The 22,761-nt window shown below is 35.8% G+C and overlaps 1 protein-coding gene across 1 annotated transcript; it reads left to right on the top strand.

The window, feature by feature from the left end:
• Positions 1 to 224: 224 nt before the first annotated feature.
• Positions 225 to 22,761, top strand: LOC149942790 (salivary peroxidase/catechol oxidase-like). The gene is made up of 14 exons (XM_090179516.1): positions 225 to 238; positions 2,239 to 2,436; positions 5,433 to 5,518; positions 7,439 to 7,544; positions 8,282 to 8,499; positions 8,684 to 8,857; positions 17,510 to 17,677; positions 17,744 to 17,968; positions 18,035 to 18,276; positions 18,350 to 18,610; positions 19,100 to 19,302; positions 20,124 to 20,293; positions 21,325 to 21,433; positions 22,103 to 22,761. The coding sequence occupies exons 1-14, from the start codon at positions 225 to 227 to the stop codon at positions 22,191 to 22,193; spliced, it is 2,265 nt and encodes a 754-aa protein (XP_090035642.1). The 3' UTR covers positions 22,194 to 22,761.

Here is a 22,761-nt window from a genome sequence, read left to right as displayed (position 1 = left end):
TCGATATTTCTCCAATATATAAAAAAAGATTTGTCGTACAAAACACTCCGCCAAAAAAAGGATTACCAGATCATCGAAAATTACGGTCTGGCGGTTCTTCTCGCTTTTTTTCTCGCCAAACCCGTATTTCATTCAAGCCGAACCCTCGAAGACGAAATGAAACCCACACGCGCGAATTGATCCCACATTTTTCATCCTTTGCTATCCCCATTCTTTTTTTCATCATGTCTGGTCCAGCGTAAAAATCACTCGAAAATATTTGTCGAAATGATATAAACGGTAATTTACCGATATTAAAATATATAGCTTTGATATATAACCCAATTTGAAATAAAGAAATGAAGTTGACGAGTGGATATTTTTTGAGAGGATTTGAAAAGATCATTGAGCTCCCATTCTACCATTCGTCCCATTTAACTCTTTTCGCGTCAAAAAATAAAGAACGTTTCAATGACGTATACGATGTATCGTTATTTATCGATTTATAAATACTGAACTATCGTCAAATTTACTTTTTTTTGCAAGGGGCTATTTGAAGTTAATTTTTAGATTTTTATATAATTGATTGATAAATAAGACAATAGTTTATGGATAATTGCAACAAGAAATATATGAAATTTACAGTAAATAATGTATATATGTATATCATTTTTAATTATAAAGAAATTGTAATTTAAAAATAAATAAAATAATTTTATGGATTTATACAAATTTAAAAAATTGCGGTATTTTTTTGGGATCTTTTTTAATTTTTAAAACTGATTATTAAATTGGACCTTTTTTATTGATATTTGGACAAAAATGTAACTTATCATTAAACAATGTATATATTTTTATCTATATTTAATACATTTAAAATAAACAGCTTTGGCGAAATAAATTAAATACATTTATTCACTTATAAATAATATGAAGTATTTTTCGTAGAAGGTATTGGTTTGATAAACCCAGAATAGTGTATTGATAATTTTGACAAATAGAGAAATTATCAGCAAAAAACTTTTAATTTTTATATTTTTCAAATTAATTTTAAAGAAACCTCAATTTTTCCATAAATTTTGAAACTAATATTTATCAGTCACAGATAGTATAATTTAACAGCTATTTAGAAACGATTCAACCCAAAAACCCTTTAAAATGTGAACTTTGAAAAGGGATGGGCTGCGGGTGTTACCGGTACAATATTTATTAAAATAGTCCACCAATTACTAAGGCGGCAAAAAGTGAGAGTACCTTTTGTTAAAAGGTAACCAATAACAGGCGTGGTCTATATAGCGATGAAAAGTATCCACCTCGTTAAAAATATATCTATATTTTTGAACCCTCGATATGTTAATTAAGTCATTAAAAGCGCATTCTAATCTAACCCATAAAGAGTAAACATGGCCAGCCCAGACAAAGGATACAATGAATAAATAATTAATTATCAACGTATATCAATAATTATAATATTATAATATAATTTTTTTTACCATGGTCGGAGAACCTCGGGGGGGGGGGGGGAATGGTTGAATAAGGTTGCCTTAAGGGCTAATGTACCTTGGTATAAGTAATAACGTCTAGCTTGATTCGTTCACGGAAACAATTGAATTAATTATTATGAATTTTTTTGACAAAAGTTTGTCTCTGGTTTTGGCGGAACAATAACTCTCGTTTCGGGGAAATAGAACGATAAGCAAAAAAGAATGTCCCTCCACCCCAGTTTCTGGTCACCGCTATGCGTCATTTGTCACAACGGTCGCCTTAATTGGCCCGAACTTTCCAAGCCCAATGTCTTTTTAGCCCAAATATTTTATATTATGGTAATATTTCTATAATTATTAAATATATTACAATACAAATTAATTTAAATTTAATAATATGATAATAAAAGTTTGTAATATTTATCTTACAAGATAAGTGGGATTTTAGTACCGGGATATAGTCACATATCTCTAATAGATAATAAAAATAATAAAAATAATAATAATAATAATACCCAAGGCACCACCTTTGGCCCAAGTCATTGAGCGACTTTTAATGCCTTTAAACAGGTGGCCGGGTTACAATGCGTAGGAAGGTGATGGAAAGCCCTTCATGCCACGCGAGCCAACAGCTCCCTACACTTACTATTACCGTTAGCCTCTACAAAGTTTTATTATATACTTTTGATAACACCTATTGATAAATTTATATTAAAAAGAAAACTTTTATCCAAATTTAAAAATTAATGTTTGCTTTATTTCGTTTTGGTTTTAGGTTATGCGTAGTAGCGTTAGTGTGCCTCAGCCAAATTATCGATGTGTCTGGCCAACATCAAATCTACTTGCCCGTCGAGTCCAACACCTACGAGGAAAAAGAACAGTCATCCGAGTGCGCTCTTGTCCTGCACAGGACGTACATCGACAGAAGTCCGGCTCCTGCCTACGGTGGATTCTTTGACGCCATAAAACACGAGTACGAATCTATAATTTAATTACAGGGTTGCCAAAATTTGAACGAACCTACTAGCGTCTTAGTATTCATTTACAGGGTTGACAAAATATGTACACAGTCATTTCCAAGATTTCCCTGACCGCCATTTATTGCCTTATATTTTTAGTAATTAAGGTGATGGTCACCTTCAAAATGTTTGCCTGTTAAAGCTAGTGGGCCAATGGCGACTCTACCGTAGTACCTGTATTTTACGATAGACGTCTTTTTCAGCGGTGCGTTCAACCCAGTGCATTAGGTTCGATTGGTTAACATTTTCAAAGCTTAAGTAGGGTGAATAATTAATCTGCCGTATATTTGCAATGGGTCCACCTGCTTTAAATTAAATTCTCCGATTCCTAGGTCTATTTCAAAATTCCCTAACTTTAATTCGACCCTGTGGCAACCCTGGTGTACCGCAACGGTCACCCGGGATTATTAGTTCGATGTCACCAAATTCCCAGTTTTTATTCCCCCCTCTTCGCTAGACCGAGCCGTCATGGATTAATTAACTAGCTTGGTTGAAGGATGTACCTCAAACCGTAACTATCTACACTGAGTTGAGTTGCCTTTTGTTTTACATTTACCCTTCCATTACCAAGCGGAACTGAATTCAGAAAACAATATATTCCGCTAGGTGGCGTTCGTAACACAAAACTAACGCTTTTTCCTCGTTGAGGTACATCCTTTTGTTAATTAATCAATGTAACAAGGACGTCATTTCAGAATTTTTCAGGAGGAGGCAGAGCTTAAGCTCCGGAAAACAGTTTCTTTAAAGGGCTAAAACACGTCAAATTTAATATTTGATGGATATTTAATCAAAATAGTTATTGCAAATTTGCAAGTGATTTTCAGGATAATAGACAGAACAAACCCAAGATATTCCTTGTAGTAACTTCATCCGATTCTAAGTTGGTATTAGAAAAATTCGTGAGCTTTTTTAGCTGATAAAAAATGCCCCCCCCCCCCCCCTTGCACCACCCAAATTACGTCCCTGCCATGGAACAGCTCTCATAATTGTAATAAATGGTAATTAAGAAATTACGAACAAAAATTAATTTTATGAAGACCGATCGTTCATTCGCGTTAATTTTAAGGCGCGCACGGTAGTGTGTAAAGGCCGCCCTATCAGCTACTCTTTCAAACCAGTCGGGCCTCACAGAATAACCCGTTTTTTATAAAAGCCAAAAGAATTAAGTTGGCTAGCTAGTGTTCGTGAAGAACATTCCCCACGCAGATTAAACGTCATCAGAAGTTTATAAATTATTTTCTTAAGTGAGCTAGTTTTTAATCGCGGAAGCATACCCGTTATTAAAAACTCAAAATTTAGCATTACCCCACTATATATATATATGTAAAATATGAAAGATAAGTAATAGTTTTAGCAGGTTAGTTTATACGATGTATGATATTTCTCCCCCGAAACGTTTAAGTAGAGATATTTAATAAATAAATAAATAATAATCAGTTAGGCTAATACCAAAGGCACCACCTTAGGCTCAAGTCATCTAGCCTTAAACAGGTGGCCGGGTGACAATGCGTAGGAGGGTGGTGGCAAGCCCTTCATGCCACGCGAGCCAACAGTTCCCTACACTAACTATGACCGTTAATACACTTCTGACTTTATGAAAGCGATAAAGTTAAAAGATTCTAAAATGAAGATGATTGATCGAGTCGCCGGTAGCGAAAGGAAAAACCAAGGAATTCAAGTGGCTCAAAATGCCTGTCCAAATAACTTTCATGTCAGTCGCCGAATTTATATTTGGCGTTCGACTATAGACACACGCGAAGAAGGAAGACAAACGCGAATATCAAATTGGGACTTGTGACAACTGATTCGAAAGATACGATATTAACAGTCCGGACGCGCTACTAACTCGTATAAATACTTTGGGTCAACCGGCTTTGACACACTTCTAAAACGGTAAATAAAGAAAAAAATTCTGGAATGCGTATTTAATGGCTGTTTGACTATTCCGATCACAGTGTGCTTGATTATTTCGGTTGGATTTTAATTATATCGGTCCCCTTTTTAATGGGTCAAGTTCAAGGCGGTTTCGTTTTAAAAACCGTTATAAATTCCATTAATGTAAAGTAACTCGAATGCCAATATTTAGTCGGTATTTAATTACTTAAAATGAAATTAATTATTATTTCCTAGGAGGGGAAAGTATTCGGGTATAATTATGGGGCGTCAAGATTAATGTACCCTTGAAATTAATGGATCGAAACGTTTTTATTGGCAGTCTTTGTCGTTTTTAGGTGTTGGCTATTTCGTAGATTGTTTAAATGCGGTTGAAAAATAAACTATGGAAATACCGTTATTGCTAGTGCTACTACCAGTAACCGAAGTATTTTAGTAAATTTAAAAAATAAACATTTATTTATGCTTAGGGAAAATTATAATTATTATGGGAAATCAAAAACGTCCCTGTCCGTGGGCTTCAATCGTTAAAAATCGCAGGTGGTACCGAAGTATAAATAAATATATTATTGAAATCACTAGAAGAAAAATGAGAAATAGGGATATGTCAAAACCAATCTTGTGTATAATTAATAGTATTTCCGGAAATAGGTTTAAATTGATTCGCTAATTATAGAAATATAATCGTACAATTTAGTATATTCTAAAAAGGGGAAATAAATGCGATTTGAAGAGAGTGTGTGTGTTTCGGTTAATTTGAATGGTCTATATTCATCACCTTCCTCAACCTGTCAAAAATCTTCCCAAAAATTATTTATTTACCCCTTTCATAGTTAAAGAGTAAAAAATTACTGGAAGGAAAACTTTAGGATAATACTATAATTAAATATAAAACGGTTATGAAATAAATAGTACTATAATCAAACCAAAGGAAAGAGGGAAAACACGACGAATATGAATAATAATAATTATTATTTTGGCGTGGCATTATTACGGATTATTTTATTTTTATTTTTATTTTGGTTTTTATTTTTATTTTAATTTTTATTATTTTCAGACAAGCGTCAGGTGGAACACCGGAGGAACTGTGCATCAGATATTCGGACGTAAATAACGCCGTACTTCAAGCCCGAAGAGCTACCAGTAAGATTTTGTTTTCATTCATTGACCGGCGACGACAACTTGATCAACGTGACATTACCTATTTTTATGATTTAATGCCCATAGGCTTGGGTGTGAGCGTGGTTGAGAGTGGAAAATTTTAGAGCGGTAGCTTAAAAAAGAGGCCAGAGGCCAAGAATACCGCCTGTTCTGGCAACCGCTATAATTATATCCTTTTCTTACGAAAATAACCGAAAAAAATTAGAAATGATACGCGGATGTAAAATCCAGGTTCCTTAATCGAGAAATAAATTTAAAAACATACACGAAAGTAAGGCATACTAACAAACTACCGTGATACAGTGTTACCAGGTGTTATATTATTTGAAGTATCGATTCACTTTATTCGCTTCAAACGTGTAGCTTTGAGGGTACAGGAAATACGTCATACAAAATCTATACACGAAAAAAATGCGAGGGGGGACGATACTTTAATCCCCCCCTACGTAATACCAAATAATATTAGTGTCACGATAATTTCAATATTCTAGATTTCCAATTTTTCGTGTCGTGATTTTACGGCTTGGATCAGACCCAAATATTCGATAAAGGAATTCGAGATTCCGCCAAATTATTGAAAACATCGAAATCATGAGAAGATTGGTTAGGCCGTCCAATTCAACTCGGGTTTTTTCTATTGGAATTAAGTCGAGCGTGGTACAGACACCGTCGCCGACACGCAAAAAAAAACGTTATCCGCGGCCGGTGTCTCTTTGTGAGACATTCCATTTTTAGGACCTGAGAAAATGATTTCCCCAGTTCCGCTTCATTTAAATCTAAATGGTATCTCGGGTTTCAAAAATCTCTTTCTATTTGTAGCGCGCATAACCCTTTCAAGAATATTCTATTTATAAGTATTCGTTATTGTAGAGGGATATCTTTTACCTTGGCAATCGAAATATAGGTAGGACGTCTAGAATATAGATATTATCATTTTTTGTCGCATCGATTCGTATAATTATGCCCTTTATAGACTTTCTCTGAAATCTCATAGAAGTCTTATACAATGACTAAATCTGATAGATTGCTCTAATATATTTATATAGAAAAGATATAAACCTATCTATATTTTTTAATGACTAGGAAAATGATCTAAGTTTCTATAATGTCCAATATTTTCTGTATTTTCAAAAATGTCTATAGAATAAATATTTTGTTCAAAGATCTAGAAAAATGATAAAACAAATTATATAAATTATATTGAGTATTCTATAAAATTCCAATGAGAAGACCTTAGGATCAAACGTTTGAATTGGGCAGGGCAGCAAAGTGAAAACTCCTGTTTAGCTGGGAGCCAAGATCTTTTACTTCCTAATTACTACCAATAATAAAAAGATAACGATTACGTTGATTTACAACGGATTATTTAAAGACCGTTAAATGACTTTTTATCGATTTTCCAAATCGGATAACATTTCACCGAGGAAGGAAACGTACTTAAAAGGGTATATAATTAATTTAGAGTATCTTAGAAACCAAGCCAATACTTTCTTTGATCTTATTTTCCCCGTGCGTGGATTTTAATTTGAAATGGAAACCACGATTATTTGGTCCTTTTCCGGGATTTCAAAGCGAGTGGGAGACCCCTTCGGGGTAATACTCACCACAGAAAAGTGAAAGTTTTAGGGTATAAACTCATAACTGGGATAATTACGTAATTATTTCTCATTAATCTATGGAAATTGGATTAAAAAGGGGCGATTATGGAAACTGATCGATTATTTATGGCCACCCTTTTGGAAAACGTTAACAGCCAAATTAGATTATTTTCTTTGATAATTTAAAATCGTATCCCGGGGGGATTTATAAATGGCGTATATTGAATTTATTCAGGATATCCTCGTTGCTTTAAATAGCGATATTTATTTCACCGTTGTTAATTAATTAAATTTTTGTTTTTAGGTTATAGACATCCCAGAGCCGTCGACGATACTTTGGAGCCTTCCTCGGGCGATATCGGCACCACCGCAGCCCTCACTTTGGAAGTTACCAAAATATTGGCCGAACAGTGAGTACCACACTTTTTCAAAATGTCGTGCCGAAGCGCGGCGAGCGGTAGAGAGCGAAGCTTATTTATTTAAGATACAACAGACGTTTGGCGTCATCGTAGAGATGGTAGAGCTTAAACAATTTAAATACAATTTTGAACGTAGCTTGATCAGTCGAGGTTGCGTGGCTTAATGGAGCGCAAATGTCCATCTGTAATATGAGAACCTACAACCGCGTGAAAGAAAGGTTCAGTACGTCAATCAGGCTCTTCTGCTTAAATTATTTAATTATTGAATTTAATATTGTTAAAACTATTATAAGTAATTGAGGGGAGTGTGAAAATTAAAACGTTCACTCCAAAAGTCAAGCAAAAGCGCTCCTAACCACAAAAACATGAAATTCGTTGATCCACCTTTGAACTACGCTATCAATTTCTAGATCGTTAACTTGGTTTTTTTAGAGTTGAACCACTTGTAGCGCCACGGTGTCTGACATTCGAAAGATCGCCACCCAAATATTAAACACGTGGGCAAAATCAACCTAACATCTTCAGTTCGCCACCTAACGATTTTACGCACGTGCTTTTCATTTGGGTGGAAAGGTTTCGCAATTCTATCGATAGGAGTGCTGGCAGTCGATGCAATTTGAAGAATGAGGCTTTTGCTTATGATTCGGGTCCAGTAGTTTCTTCGTCCAAGAATTCGTCATCGCACGTTCTAGTTTCTACTTCTCTTAACCATAAAATTCCTCCATCAGATTCCAACTGTCAGCCGATGAAATCCTCAACGGTCTTCCTTTAATCGACACGTCGCGAACCAGTCTGTGGACCATCTGCCCCGCCTACGTCAAGCCTATCCCATGCACCATCGAACGGTACAGGACCTTCACCGGACATTGCAACAACCTGCAACATCCCAGTTGGGGCGCCACTCACACCGCCTTCGTACGATTCTTGCCGCCAGCTTACGCCGATGGTCAGTTTCGAGCAAACCTTCTATTAACCTCACCGTCCTCTATTAACCGCACCATCCTCAATTAACCTCACCGTCATCATCAATTCACCCCACTAACTATATTTCTAATTCCAATTAATATTTAATTATTTTTGTAAATTAATTATAATTAGTAATAACGGGCGTTTTCGTGTTTATATCGCAGGGATCGAAGCTCCTCGAGCCTCGGTGGTGGACGGTGCTGATCTGCCATCCGCCCGTTTGGTCAGTACGACGCTGCACAGGGACGCCAACGCCCCCAGCGAATCTCTCTCTATCCTTCTCATGTCTTGGGGACAATTCATCGACCACGATCTGACTTTGGGCGGTGTCGCCACGGGTGAGTAGTACACGAATTCCATTATGTCCTTTTCCATTCTGTGTCTCATTTCCCCCACTCGGTCACGAATCTTTTTCTCGGTTAGATATTTAACGCGGATTACCGAATGGGTAGGTACCGTCGCTTACCACAACCACAGCAAAATGTCACGCACTACACCGATTTCACAATTGGTTACAGGGAAACAAACATTTAGAGCTAAGCTATTAAAGGTTCAATTTTAACGCTTGTTTTATACTAGATGTCGCCCATTTAAGCTTTTTGCTGGTAGGGAATAAATACAGATTTCTAACAAAAATAACTATTTTTAACTATATAATAAATTTAATAATATTATTATTATTATAATTTTCAACTTTGGAAAGAAATCAGTTTAAATAACGCGGTTTTTGAAATATCTAGCAAGTAGAAATCAGACTTCGGGTATTTAAAAATCGACCTCTAATGGCGTTACCCCGGTAAAGGTATCTTCAAGGGGCTTATCAAATATGTATCGGTCTATCGAACAATACCAGGCGTATCGCGCTGTGACCGCTGAAGAAGCGCGCTTGTAAAACGCGTGTTTAACTCGAATCCGTTGAACCGGAAAAGCAAAAGGAATTTTAAAATGGAACAATATTTCATACAATCAATTAGAGCCCCAACGAACGTTCGATTGTTAGCGGCCTATTTCTCTCATTCGATATGATCGCAAAATTACTGGCCTGAGTTAAAGGCAAATACCCAATTACCCAAGGCGTACAAAAGAAATGAGAAAACTGAACCGCGAGCGTAACGCAAATTTATTAACCTGGCGTTTTGCGGAATCATTAAGATTGAAACGATCTAACTTTTGAAGATACTTAAGACATTGAGCCGTATAAGTGCAAAACAAATCGACTTTTGAATAAAAACACGATTTGCTTTCTTCAACGAGAACAATTATTGGATAACGTTTTTAAATTTACCCCCATAGCGTACTCTTGGATTCAAAATAATTCAATAAACTTGAATCACAAAATCAGGGATTAAAGTATATTAGAAGATCATTTTGAATACTTTAAGTTAGAGTTAGAGTATTACAAACTTTATAAAACATATTTAGAATAACTTAAGAATGGTTTATTTCTCTACCGATATTGGTTTTTAATCACGTACGCTCTTTAGATAACTTAGATATTATTTTAGAATGCCTTTAGAATAATTTAAGACTTTTTCTATACAAATATCTATAAAATATTCAAAAGTCTTTAAATTATTCGGCTGTCCCATGGCAAAACCTTTTAACCAACACGATCGTAATTTTGAGATAATTGACTTTTTCAAACCTAAGTTATAAGATTTTAATGCGAAAATTATAAAATCCAAAACCATTTTTGAACTCATAAATAGTGAAATATTTATGAATTTTACCTGAAACCTTTACAGTACTTTTGTACATGCCTTAGTAGTACTTATACGTAAAAATCTAATTTCAAAAATTTGTTGGTTTTGCCATGGGGCAGCCGTATTCTTGGAAAGGTAATTAATGCCCCAATTATCTCGAAACAAAGCACCCTCTTAAGGAAAAGGGAATATTGTAAAGGAAATTAGTCAGACCCTCAAGATTATCCCACCAAAATTATCTCGTTGTGTTAATTAGCTTAAATTCGATTCCATTTAAGAATGTATCCAAGCGTGCAGTGTAGGCACAAAGACTTAATGGTATTCCAATACAATAACTACAAAAAACGTACGCATTTTCTGCTTGCAAAATTTTTAAAGAAAACATTCGATTTCACACTTTTAATAATAGAGCGTGCAATATAATTATCAAAATTAAGCTTTTAGCACGTGGGTGACTTTGCGAAAGAACTGTTACGCACCGAGAAAGAATTCCACGACCAAAGATTAACTAGACCGAACACGGTAATTTTACAAAATACTCCTAATTACGCAAGACTTTGGAGTCCGACATAAAGGACATTATTTACTATAATCGTTGCAGAATTTGTTTCGTGCCAAAACGAAATGAAAGTTTTTGTCGCTGGATGTTTTAATAGCACGCGCGGGAATCCTATATTAAAGAGAGTTAGCGGAAATAGTTAGTGTAGGGAGCTGTTCGGCTGTCCCATGGCAAAACCTTTTAACCAACACGAACGTAATTTTGAGATATTTGACTTTTTCAAAACCTAAGATCTAAGATTTTAACGTGGTTTTTAATGCGAAAATTATAAAATCCAAAACCATTTTTTAAGTCATAAATAGTAAAATATTTATGACTTTTACCTCAAACTTTTACAGTACTTTTGTACATGCCTTAGTAATACTGATGCATAAAAATCTAATTTTTTTAAAATTTGTTGGTTACAAGGTTTTGCCATGTTGGTTCACGTGGCATGAAGGGCTTGCCACCAGCCTCCTACGAATTGTAGCCCGGCCACCTGAATTAATGGCTTTAAAAGTCAACTAAGGTGGTGCCTTGGGTATTAGCCTAGCTAGCTGATTATGCCCATAAAGACCGTTAATCCCGAAAGACCAAGAGTTTTGTTCTTATATGCCAGATTTAAATTTTATTTAGCAACGACCTCACAATTTACAAACATCTCACTCAAGATCGTGAACAAAAATAACAATTTTTATGTACACGTTTATGGTCAAGTTTCGGAGTTTTTTTGCCCGAAAACGTTTTATTTTCTATGTAAATTAATTTGTATTTATTTCTTAGTATATTACATAATATGCACAGGCTGTAATATAAAAATATAAACAGCTAAACTTAGACAACATTTGATATACCGAGTTGAAACTTTTAAATGGGAAAATGTCTAATCCAGAAATCGCTTTTAAATAAGTGGATTTTCTTTACCTAAACTAAGAATCGACATCTTTGCCCAAATTGTGGTAAAATTTCTATTTTTCTTTTGCCCCGAGCGCACCCTCAACTATCCCACCATTATAACGAACAAAAAAACGAAAAAACAATGAATTCTAACCGAGGAAAAATAATTCTCAGCCACTTATTTCAAACAACAAAATTACATACACACCCTTTTCATTATAAATATAATGGGCAGTCGGGGAGAAACCCCAAAAACGATATGTTCGTAACTACATCGAGGAAGTGGGCCAACCCAAGGGGTCCCCCTCAATCGAAACGGATTTCGGGGAATGTGGGAAAAAATGTCGAGGGGCCAGGGATAATTCCAATCATTCTTTTTTTGGTTATTATTGTTGAAAATTTCTTACATCAAGAGTACGGTATGGTACGCTTATTGATTTTGTTACCTGATTCGCTGAATTTTATCGCTAAAACCGGTTAATTTATTTATAAAAAGTATATTTGACGAAGTTAGGTACCGAGTACGCAAATCGATATGAAAAAGGGCCTTGGATATTCCCGTTTCGCGGCTTTAGTGAGATTATGTGTATATTTATTCTCGAGAGTTTGTTTTTCAAGGGCGTATCAATACCCGAAATTTCGAAACCATTATTGCCCCACGCTCTTAATGAATTATAATTATATGCTTTAGCTACTTATGATCCGTTTACGAAATAAATAAAACACAATGATAAGGCAAACATAATTACCATAATTAAAAAATACAGTGCGATTGAATTTCGAACACTTTAATTTAAACGGTAGCAAAGTTAAAAAGAATTAAGAAACTATTTTAGAGCCTATATTGTAAACTAGCCTAGGACCCTTATCACGGCTACATACCTATCACTTTAAATGTCTGAAAGTTTTTATGGAAAGGGGAAACCAAAGTACTCGGAGGAAAACCCCATTAACAGATGATGGTTCCAAATTTCCACCCAGTGCCACAACCTTCATGCTGCCAGGAAAAAGTACTAATTTCAACCCCGTTACCTAACATATCATATTAAGATCTTTAAAATTGGGTTATTTCAATCCCTAAGAGCGTTATAGAGATTGTAAAGACTCCAAGTAGATCACACATTGTACGTGATAAAATTTTCATCGGGTGGTCTCAAAATGGGGAAAACATTTTGAGTATAATATGTAAAAAAAAATACCAATTTCCCATTATTACGCTAAATAACGATTTTAATTTACCATAAAATATAAAATTAATTGTACCTGTAAGCAATATATATCTCTATATCAAATTGCATATGCGCTGATAATTTCCTTGTTAAAAAAATTGGAAATTTAATTGTAATAATTAAATTTAATTTAGCAAATCAACTAATTTACAACTCGAAGATTTTATAATTGCGTATATCAGAATTGACCCTTTGGGGGAAATATAATCGAGAGTACAATTAGGAAAAAATGCTAATTTTATGTATGTAAAAAAGGAAAACTAACGAAAAATCAAAATTCTCTCGCACTCCTTTTTCAAAGAAACGATAAACCAAATTTATCCCGAGGCATTTATTAATAGAGTAGGGAAACACATACCGTTAAGAATCCAAATAATTATTTAATGTACTAAACATTACAATAACCTAATAAGATAAAGCAATATTTTAATTTCTGTAGTTTAACCCCATTTTTCAAAATTATTCTCGAGAATATAAAAAAGCCTTAGGTGTTATAATGTTATCGTGGAAAAAGAAATTTGGTAGGAGTGGATTAAAACAACATAAAGTTATTTAAGAAATTATAACAGCCCTACCTGATCCCTAAGGCGGTACGTTTTTGGACACGTATTTTTCATACCTTAAAAAAAATACCGGGGGTGGTCGAAATTCGTAAAAATAAAATTCATGTATATAAAAAACGCTTAAATCTGTAACTAGAACTGCGCAACAAGGCAAGCGTGAAAAAAATATGTTTGTATTTTTTTTTCATTCATTTTCGCTTGAAGCGATTTCTTAAATCCTTATTTTTTTTAATAACGTTTTTTATAGGGAAGATGTTTAAAAAATACTTTATTTTTTCCCACATTGTTCTCCTCATAGATTAAGAAAAAAAAACATTATATATTTTTATTTAAACTTAGCTTTTAGCGGTAAACATCAATGACAGTCTGTCATCGTAAAAAGGGGTAAACGGGCCGATTCACTTTGTCGAGCCGTCCAAATTGATTGTTTGGATTCGCACGGTCAGATATCAAGAACTAGCGCTACTTGGAATTTATAAGGCCAAGGATTTCAAATGCTTTCAAATTGTACGTTGTAAATCAACGAGACAAAATAAATACGTGAGATTAGCCAGTGTAGATATATACTTATTAGCCTAAGTGACATAGTAAACGTAAATATGACGTGAAACAAATATCAAAATAGCGCCACCTGGGTCCAGGTAGAGACTTCGGTTCCGTTTTTACCACTTAAGGTCAATTTAAAATACTTTCGTGTTTTGCCATGCAGGGTGGAATTTCCGAGTCACCTTACGAAAGGGGAGTAGCTACCGGAAATCAGCCCGAATTTTTCAAACGATTTTGTGGACCTTTACCAAAAAACTACATTTTACGAGTATTCTCGGATTGGCTCACAAAATTCTAAAATATTGCTTGATTTGCTAATCCTTCTACTAATTAGTCAATGGTGAAGAAAGGGGGTAGTAAAAAATGCACGGACAAGGCTAAAAAAGCAGGGTTGTATTAAGGCATGTGCCAGGGCACAGGGGACCCCGAGGTTAGGGGGGCCCGTCTTCGAAATAAATGTTTATATTGGTATTTTATATTTATAACCACATTGCCGTTAATAGAGGCAAAAAGTAAGGTTTGATTTTTTTAGGTGTTTTAAATTCTTCTTTGCAGTTTGCACATGGCCCCCAATAGTGTTCTCCGGCTCTTCAAATGTTATTATGTGACTTATGAAAAAATGATAAGGTACCCTCTCAAGTGATGTCCTCCCTTTCCCACATCTTAATCTTCAATTATAAAAAATTGTTTGTTATAAAAGTGGACAAGTTTACCCTCGCCTCTGATGGGTCCGGGTTAGGGTTCCAATGTGACGGGACAAACCCCTTTTCATTGTAAATTTTAAAACGTCGAAAAAATGCATATAGGCTAGAGAACATCATTAGTGGAATAATAATACTAATAACGTTTAAAAAATGTCGACTTTTGTGGGAAATTTCGGTCGAAATGAAACAAGAACAATGGTTGAATGAATACGTTACGTTCGAGAGATGTCATAATTCCACTAAAACAATGCAAACGCGCATAATCTCATAATTACCTCGATACGAGTCGCGGGGATAATTATTCCTCGAAGTATATAATTTTTTCACAAATTGGGTCGTTGTAATTAGCAACGTACGAATGGATAATTAATAAAAAAACACCATTTCACACACTACATATTCTAGAGACAAATTTAGAATAATTATCGTTTACCTAACTTCCAAAACTAAGTACTTCGACTTAAAGAATTTACCGTTTTCCGAAAAAGCATTTCCATTTTCATTTGTAATAAATATATATAAAATAGTGCACATATAGTTTCAAAGTTATCGATTTTTTATTATTTTTAAAAGTATTGTGCAATACTGTATTTTAAAATTTCAATTATTTCTTACTGAAATTTCCATTTTTCGGATTTTGCAACTAAGCTAACGTTTTATACTAAAAATATTAAACACAGTTCCAGGGTTATCAATTTTTTATATGTTTAAAAAAGTATTGCGTGATACTATTTCTTTATTTTTTTAAATTTATTTTCCTGGTTCTAGAAACTTAAATTTCAAAATTAGATGGAAATATTAAAAAATTATAAATTTAGTGAATTGGATAAATTTAAAACTTTCCCTTTGTTCCCTTTCCACAATAAAATACTCTGGACAGTCGTGCAAATTTTACATTAAACAATATTATACGCGATTTAATTATAAGCTTGTCAACACAAAAGTATCGTAATTATTTAGAACGACCAGATAACTTGACAGTATTACTGTCAAAGGTGGAGATATTTAACGCCTTGTACCGAAACACTCAGCTCCAAATGTCCTTTCTATAAAACTGGTTGTTTGTTTAATTGATAGTTTCTGACAGCCTTGATTTTATTTATGTTTTGCGACAACATTAGAGCCAAAAGTATTTCGCCTTATCATACGTTTGAATATGTCAAAAACCGTTACCTTTGCTAACGTTATCCATTATGGAACCCTGGAGGCGAAACTGGCAACATTTCGAGAGCAAAAATATTTATCAACCTAACGACAACCAACTCTTGGATAGTCGTTACTAAGACGGAGGCGACAATCGGAGTTGGCCGTGGCCTGCCTTAATAAAATAACGGTATTTTATTACCCATAAACATTTATTAGTACGGTTTAATAGGCGTCTTTAAATAAGCCAACGGCGAGACTTTTAAGGAGGTTATTAGATAATAAAACTACCTTCTAAATGGACTGATTTATTAATTAATGCCGTAACTTATTATTTGTTTTCGAAAAAAAATAGGTTCCTTGTAAACTAATTATTTTCAAAGTTCGCGTCGGGCCAAATTGTAGGTAGCACCTCGGCTTAAGGGCGTTCACACTTCACAACTTTTGTTGGTCAACTTGTCAGTACTTCATCTATCCTTCGAACTATGTGGAAATACAGATAAATTAATATACACCGTGTAATTAGTTGGACGAATATAAATTATCCAACAATAGTTGTATAATGTTAATATATTTGTGTAAGTGCGCGTGGGTGCATTCAGACTTCGTTTATCCATCAAGTTTGTTCAACTAGTTGGGAGTATGTAAAGTGATCAGCAATAGCTCGCGCACATTTTGGGAACCAACAGCAATTTTTTTCGACTGGGTGACCGATTTATAATGCTGTATTGTGAGATAGTCTAGATGTTAATTTCTAGTGCAGGTCAAGACGAAACTAAATTTAACGAATTATATTGACTTAAATTTAGCAGCTAAACATTTAATGAGGCTAACTTTTACATAAACGTATTGAGAAAGACAGAACTATTACCAGTGATGCCAGATCGTGGAAAATTTCCCTTTTAGGGCGTTGAAATTTCACTTTTTTTGAACCCATGGTCTTGCCCCTAGATTATAATTTTAAAAATTTACAAAAAAACCCTTTAAAAAACTATTTTTACATAAAGGGTCCTATAACCATATTTCACCTAGGCAACTTAATCCGCCATTGTAACAGTATAGCAGACAAAGTAGCAGGTGACAAAATAGCATAGCAGACAGAGAAAAAAATGACAAAATTAAAACACCATTTAAAGATCAACCGTCGTGTCACTCAATCGTGTGTGCCGATTTTTCACTTTGGCGATCGACCAAAGTTGAATACACCAGCAAGATATACGAATTGAACTAGTTACCTTTAATAAAATTATATAATCTGAAGGCCTCTTAAGAAATAACGCGTTTTTCATTTAACAATAGGCGACAAAAATCTCGTAACCATGATTATTAACGAAAATAAAAATATCAGCACAAGCCGTTAATTTAATAAACATAAGACACACTTTCCAGTTTCTCCAAACCAGGAATTAAGAAATGGAGCGTTCGCTCAATTAAAAAGGGGGGCCTTCGGGAATTTTCACCCATTACGACGTAATTAAAATATTACTCGTCAATTAAAGTGTTTTTCAATTTTTTCTTCCGTAATGCCCTCTTCTGGGCGTTCGGCTCACTTGTAATACTCAGAGTTGATGAGCGGCCGCGGTGTGAACAAACTTCGACCTTTATTTATTGCTCTAGTTCGATATTGAAGGAAATATCAAAAATAATCTCAAAATAATTATTTACAGACGAAAATGGAGAAGATTTCGAGTGCTGCAGCGTGGCTCCCGAACAGAGGAATTCCAATTGTTTGCCCATCGAAATCCCCAGAAACGACTACTTCTACTCCCGATTCGAACAAACTTGTATGGAATTCAAACGACTTTTGGCTGGACACAGACCCAACTGCGCTCTCGGTACGTATTTTTTAAACTACATATCACATCTACGAGCGTATCGAATTAATATTTCTTCTTTTTCAGGTCCTCGTGTTCACATTAACATGTTGTCTTCACCATTGGACGCCAACTTCATCTACGGTTCCACCGAAGAACTGGCCAGGAGCCTTCGTCTGGGACAAGGAGGTTTACTGAGATACTGGGATCGATTCAGGGACGTCGGCTTGAAACCTCTTCTTCCACCGCAGTCCGAGAACCCGGACAGAGATTGTATCGGACGCCCCAGAAAACTCTTCTGTTTCTTGGCTGGTGCGTACTCTTATTCAGAATAGTCTTTGGAACCCAGCGACTTAACCCGGAACATTATTTCCTCAGGGGACGAGCGAGTCAACGAACAAATCCATTTGACCGTCTTGCACACTTTGTACTTGCGTGATCACAACCGAGTTGCCACCGAATTGTCAAAGATCAATCCTCATTGGGACGACGAAAGACTGTATCAAGAAACCAGACACATACTGGCCGCCCAAGTCCAACATATCACCTACAACGAATTCCTTCCCATGATGCTCGGAGACGACTTGATCACCAGATACAACCTATCACTCGCCAAGGACGTAAGTAAAACCATCCCGTCCTTTCGAGGTAGATAAGCGGATGCCGTTGACTAACAGTGGTCTTTTCTCGCAGGACTACTGGAACGGCTACGACCCGAACGTCCACATGGGTTTGTCCAACTCCTTCCAAGCGGCTGCCTTCCGATTCGGCCACACTCACATCCACGGTCTGGTCATGATGTACAACAAGTACCACGAATTCGTCGGAGAAATGAAACTCAGGGACCTATTGCGTTCCCCCTTCATTATCTACAACCCGGGCGTCCTCGACGAACTGATCGCCGGTCTCTTGAACTACCCATCCCAAGGATACGATCCACATATAACCACCGAGGTAGGTCGTGCTTACAATATAAAACCAGAAGCTTATAATAAAAGTATCTGACTAGCGATTCAGACAATGTTCAAAACGTGTAAAATTCTATCTTACGAATATTACTAAAGAAACCACTTCACGACCACGGAGTTTTTCAATAATGGTCTTTGTTGGAAACGTTGCTCATCCTGTTGTGTTAGGAACTACACTTTTGCTGCGACTGAATGTAAAAAGTTGATATTGACCGCTTAAGCAGGCGAATAGTTTTCAACTATTATCTAAATTACCAATTCTTATAAACTATTCTACTTGTATTGTTTATCGTGCCAGCACTGAAAAAATGGAAACCGCGTACTACTTTTTGGCCACTTTACAGAATGCTTAATTGGGTCCCGTCCGCGAGTCAAAAGATGTTACGAGAAAAACCTGTAATTAGATACTTCCCCATAGGAGGTTTAAAATAAACTTGTGATTTAAAGTATGAAAATAATCCGTCATTCGTTGCAGGTATCCAACCATCTCTTCCAAGAACCCAACGTGCCCTTCGGCGCCGACCTTCCAGCCATCAACATTCAAAGAGGACGAGAATCTGGCGTTCCCGGTTACAACGACTTCAGGGAATGGTGCGGATTGCCGAGGGCTCACAGCTTCGAAGATTTGGTACCCTACTTGAGTAACGGAACCGCCTACAGATACTCCAAGATCTTCAAGTAAGTTCTTCGTTCCGATTTAAAGAGGAAGCGACCAGTTTTTTAATTATCGATTTATTTGAATTTTAAAAGTTGAACAAGACCATAATTAATATAAAACAGCTTTGAACCAGACTATAATTAATATAAAACAGCTTCGAACAAGACCATAATTAATATAAAACAGCTTTGAACAAGACCATAATATAAAAACACATTCATCTTTAAATTTTTTTTGTGCTACGAAATACTCATTTCCGTTTTGGTGTCAATCTCAACCTCTATAAAATCAGCGCCATTTTATTTTAATATAAACACCCTACCTACAGAGCCGCCACACGGCGGACGACGCAAAAAGTTTAATAAATTTAAATACTAACGCGCGCGCTGCAGGCACGAACTAATTCAGTCGACAGCCGAATTGCTACGGTTACGGACGGGATTTGTATCCACGGAGAGATTGTTTTTCGTCAAACTTTAATTATAAATAGGTGTTTCCATAAAATAAAACAATAAAAAATTAAAGCTTTTTAGTAGTTATAGCATTTTGCACGTGGACTTCAAATTTCAAAATCTTCACCGACTCCAACACGTGCTCTCTATCTTCAATAATTATAGCTAGTGACTTAGGAAAAAACATTTACACGTGACCTCCCGTATTTTATAGAAACACTTATTAGAAACCAACCACTTGATATTTTTAAACGCGGTTTTCGAAGTTAATTTTCCATTTCCATCGTCCATAAGCTAACGCTATACTGGTTAAAGTTTGACGCGTATTATTTAATTTTAAGCGAATTCATGATTGTATTGTTAACCTAACGTGATTCTTTGTCGTTTAGGCACGTAGACGACATTGATCTGTGGAGTGCCGGAATCTCCGAGTACAGATTACCAGGAACTATGTTTGGCCCCACGTTCGCTTGCGTTCTAGCCCGACAATTTATAAACATTCGTCGAGGAGATCGGTTCTGGTACGAAAACTCTGGATTCCCTTCAGCTTTCACGCCCGGTAAGTACCCGGGAATATTACCCTCAATTCGCCGTTTTTAATACGCTCCAACGAAAATTGTAACGTTAAATTACGATGATGCAAAACCTGAAAAGGGAATTTAAAATAATTTATAAATAAAATCAAGTAAAACGCGCCAATGATAATAAAAAAACAACAAATTGTTAAGAATGGTTCGCTCCAAATAATATTGTAATATGGAATAGAGTCATTATGGCAGAAGCGCGAAGAACTATTAGGTCGTTATTCCCCCACTTTTGCTCACATTTTAGCCTAATCCTCTCTAGATATTGAAGGGAAAGAAGTTGTTGTTTACGACTCTGCGATGGTAAATACACACGCCGTTGCAAAATACATTTGGACAATCAAGGGTTTATAAAATTGGACATTTCATTTCTTCTAAACCATTAGAGTATAAAATATGTGTGATGTATGTATGATACATCAATCGATAGTAAATGCCAAGCCATCACCATAACAATTTGGACAATCGGGACAATTAAAATGGGACATTTAATTTCTTCCAAACCATTAGGGCATGAAATGTGTATGATACATCAATCGATAGGAAATGTCAAGCCATCACCATGACAATTTGGGAAATCGGGTTCAACAAAATTGTGCATTTGTTAACTTTGAAATCGCCGGAGCAAAAATGTTAATGATACAGCAATCGATATGAAATATTAATGGTTTTATTAATATGGCTATATTAATTTGGCCATCGGGGGCCCATAAAATTGGGAATTCGATTTCTCTAAGACCGTTTAGGCAAATATTGTCAATTTTACATCGATCGATAGGAAGAAAATCAAACATTAACGATTACGGTTTTCGTAAGTTGAAGCTCAGCCCATATCGTTTATTTGGTTGATATTTCATTGACACATTTCCGAAATACTACACAACAATTGACCTGAGCTTATCGAATTTAGCGGTTAAGTACGCGTCAGATTTGGCCCTCATGAAGCCCTCATGTATGTCTTGAGTTATTTGGTTCTCACCCGTATTCTTCCCCATTTTCATTGCAGAACAATTGCGGGAAGTCCGAAAAACAACTCAAGCTAAAATTATTTGCGAGAACGCCGACGATATCCCCACAACGCAAATGTGGGTGATGCAGCTTCCTCACCCCATCTAGTGAGTACTTTTTGAAACGTTATATCTAAAACAACTGCTGTTAGAGCATTTTTTCTCGAACATGGTGGTTAGAAGTAAGGTTTCCTTATTTTAAAAACGAGGTCTTGTAAGGAAAAATAAACCCAAATACGAACTGGAACGCTAGATCATTTGATATTTTAAGTTACTTATGAAAGTGTAGCTTATTTTAATTAACAATCAAGTACGTCATCTAATTAATATCAGTTGTGTTAACTTTAGTCAGTCGATTCCGAAAATTCCAATCCCCATATCTGTTCCGTTGACTTCCCTTAAAGGACGTATAAACTGAATCAAAAAATCGACTGCTAGGATTTGTCTTTAACTCAACTAGTGCCAATTATTCCTAGCTTCTGTAAAACTTAGTAGTGGAAATGTGAATTTAGTTGATCCACCATAAACATGGAAGTTCATACTAGGGTCACTACCCTTTAAGTATCTAAGAGTGGAAGAGAAGACGACGTAACAGACGGCTTAATGACACGTGGGAAGCGAAACTTCACGTGATAGGGGGAAGGAAAGTTTTCCCCATTGACATTCAGAATCGACTTCATTTTATTACTTTTAACGTAGGGCAAATTGGCCTACTAGTTAAAAATATTTTAGACGTAATTAAATAAATATTTCTAACGATGTTTTATCTTTTTTCAGCAATCCTCGAATTCGTTGCGAAGATTTGCCAGTGGTTGACCTCCGATATTGGAAAGAAGACCCAGTTCACGGTGGATTTCCCTACAAATAAACCAGCCAGATACGCGAACAAATAATTAGACGTATGCCGGTAAATACGTCCCGAAAATGCGAACTTTTTAATTGCAATAGTTGCCGACGCGGCGGCAAATCCAAAGATGGAAAAAACTCCACACCGGAAGCCTCTCCTACATGACCGGGTTCAGGTTTCGGCAATTGCTCAATTGCTTCTACACTCCAAGAGTGTTTGTTTTTGTTTCTGAAACAAGCAATTCGGCAATTGCGGATTAGACCGCGCCCCTTTGCAAAGTTTGCCGTCAACTCTATTATACCGAAAGCTTTTAGCGCCCCAGCATCTACCCGCTCGCGCTGGGGTCAGAGGTTAAGAAGCGTACAATGTCGAGAGAATTCGTAAACAATTTCCACCAGAAATTTCGCTTTAAAGGAAATATAACTTCTAGTGTTTCTGTCGAACCCCGCAAAGTGTTCCAATATTGACCGCTCCCTTCTACGACCTTTGACATGAATGGTGTAGTTTAGTGTGTGTCTTAATGGTTTGTTGCGGATGTAATCTTTAACATGGTTTCGTTCTTCCGTAAAAGGCTATATTCCCTTTAATA

This window comes from Leiobunum rupestre, chromosome 6 (genome assembly GCF_980474605.1).
Source record: "Leiobunum rupestre chromosome 6, qqLeiRupe1.1.hap1, whole genome shotgun sequence".
Lineage (NCBI taxonomy): Eukaryota > Metazoa > Arthropoda > Arachnida > Opiliones > Sclerosomatidae > Leiobunum > Leiobunum rupestre.
This window is presented reverse-complemented; position numbering and strand designations above follow the sequence as displayed.

Coding starts and splice junctions, on each gene's coding strand:
- LOC149942790 (XM_090179516.1), top strand. Junction 17,678..17,743: donor CAGACCCAACTGCGCTCTCG/GTACGTATTTTT, acceptor CTTCTTTTTCAG/GTCCTCGTGTTCACATTAAC. Junction 17,969..18,034: donor ACTCTTCTGTTTCTTGGCTG/GTGCGTACTCTT, acceptor TTATTTCCTCAG/GGGACGAGCGAGTCAACGAA.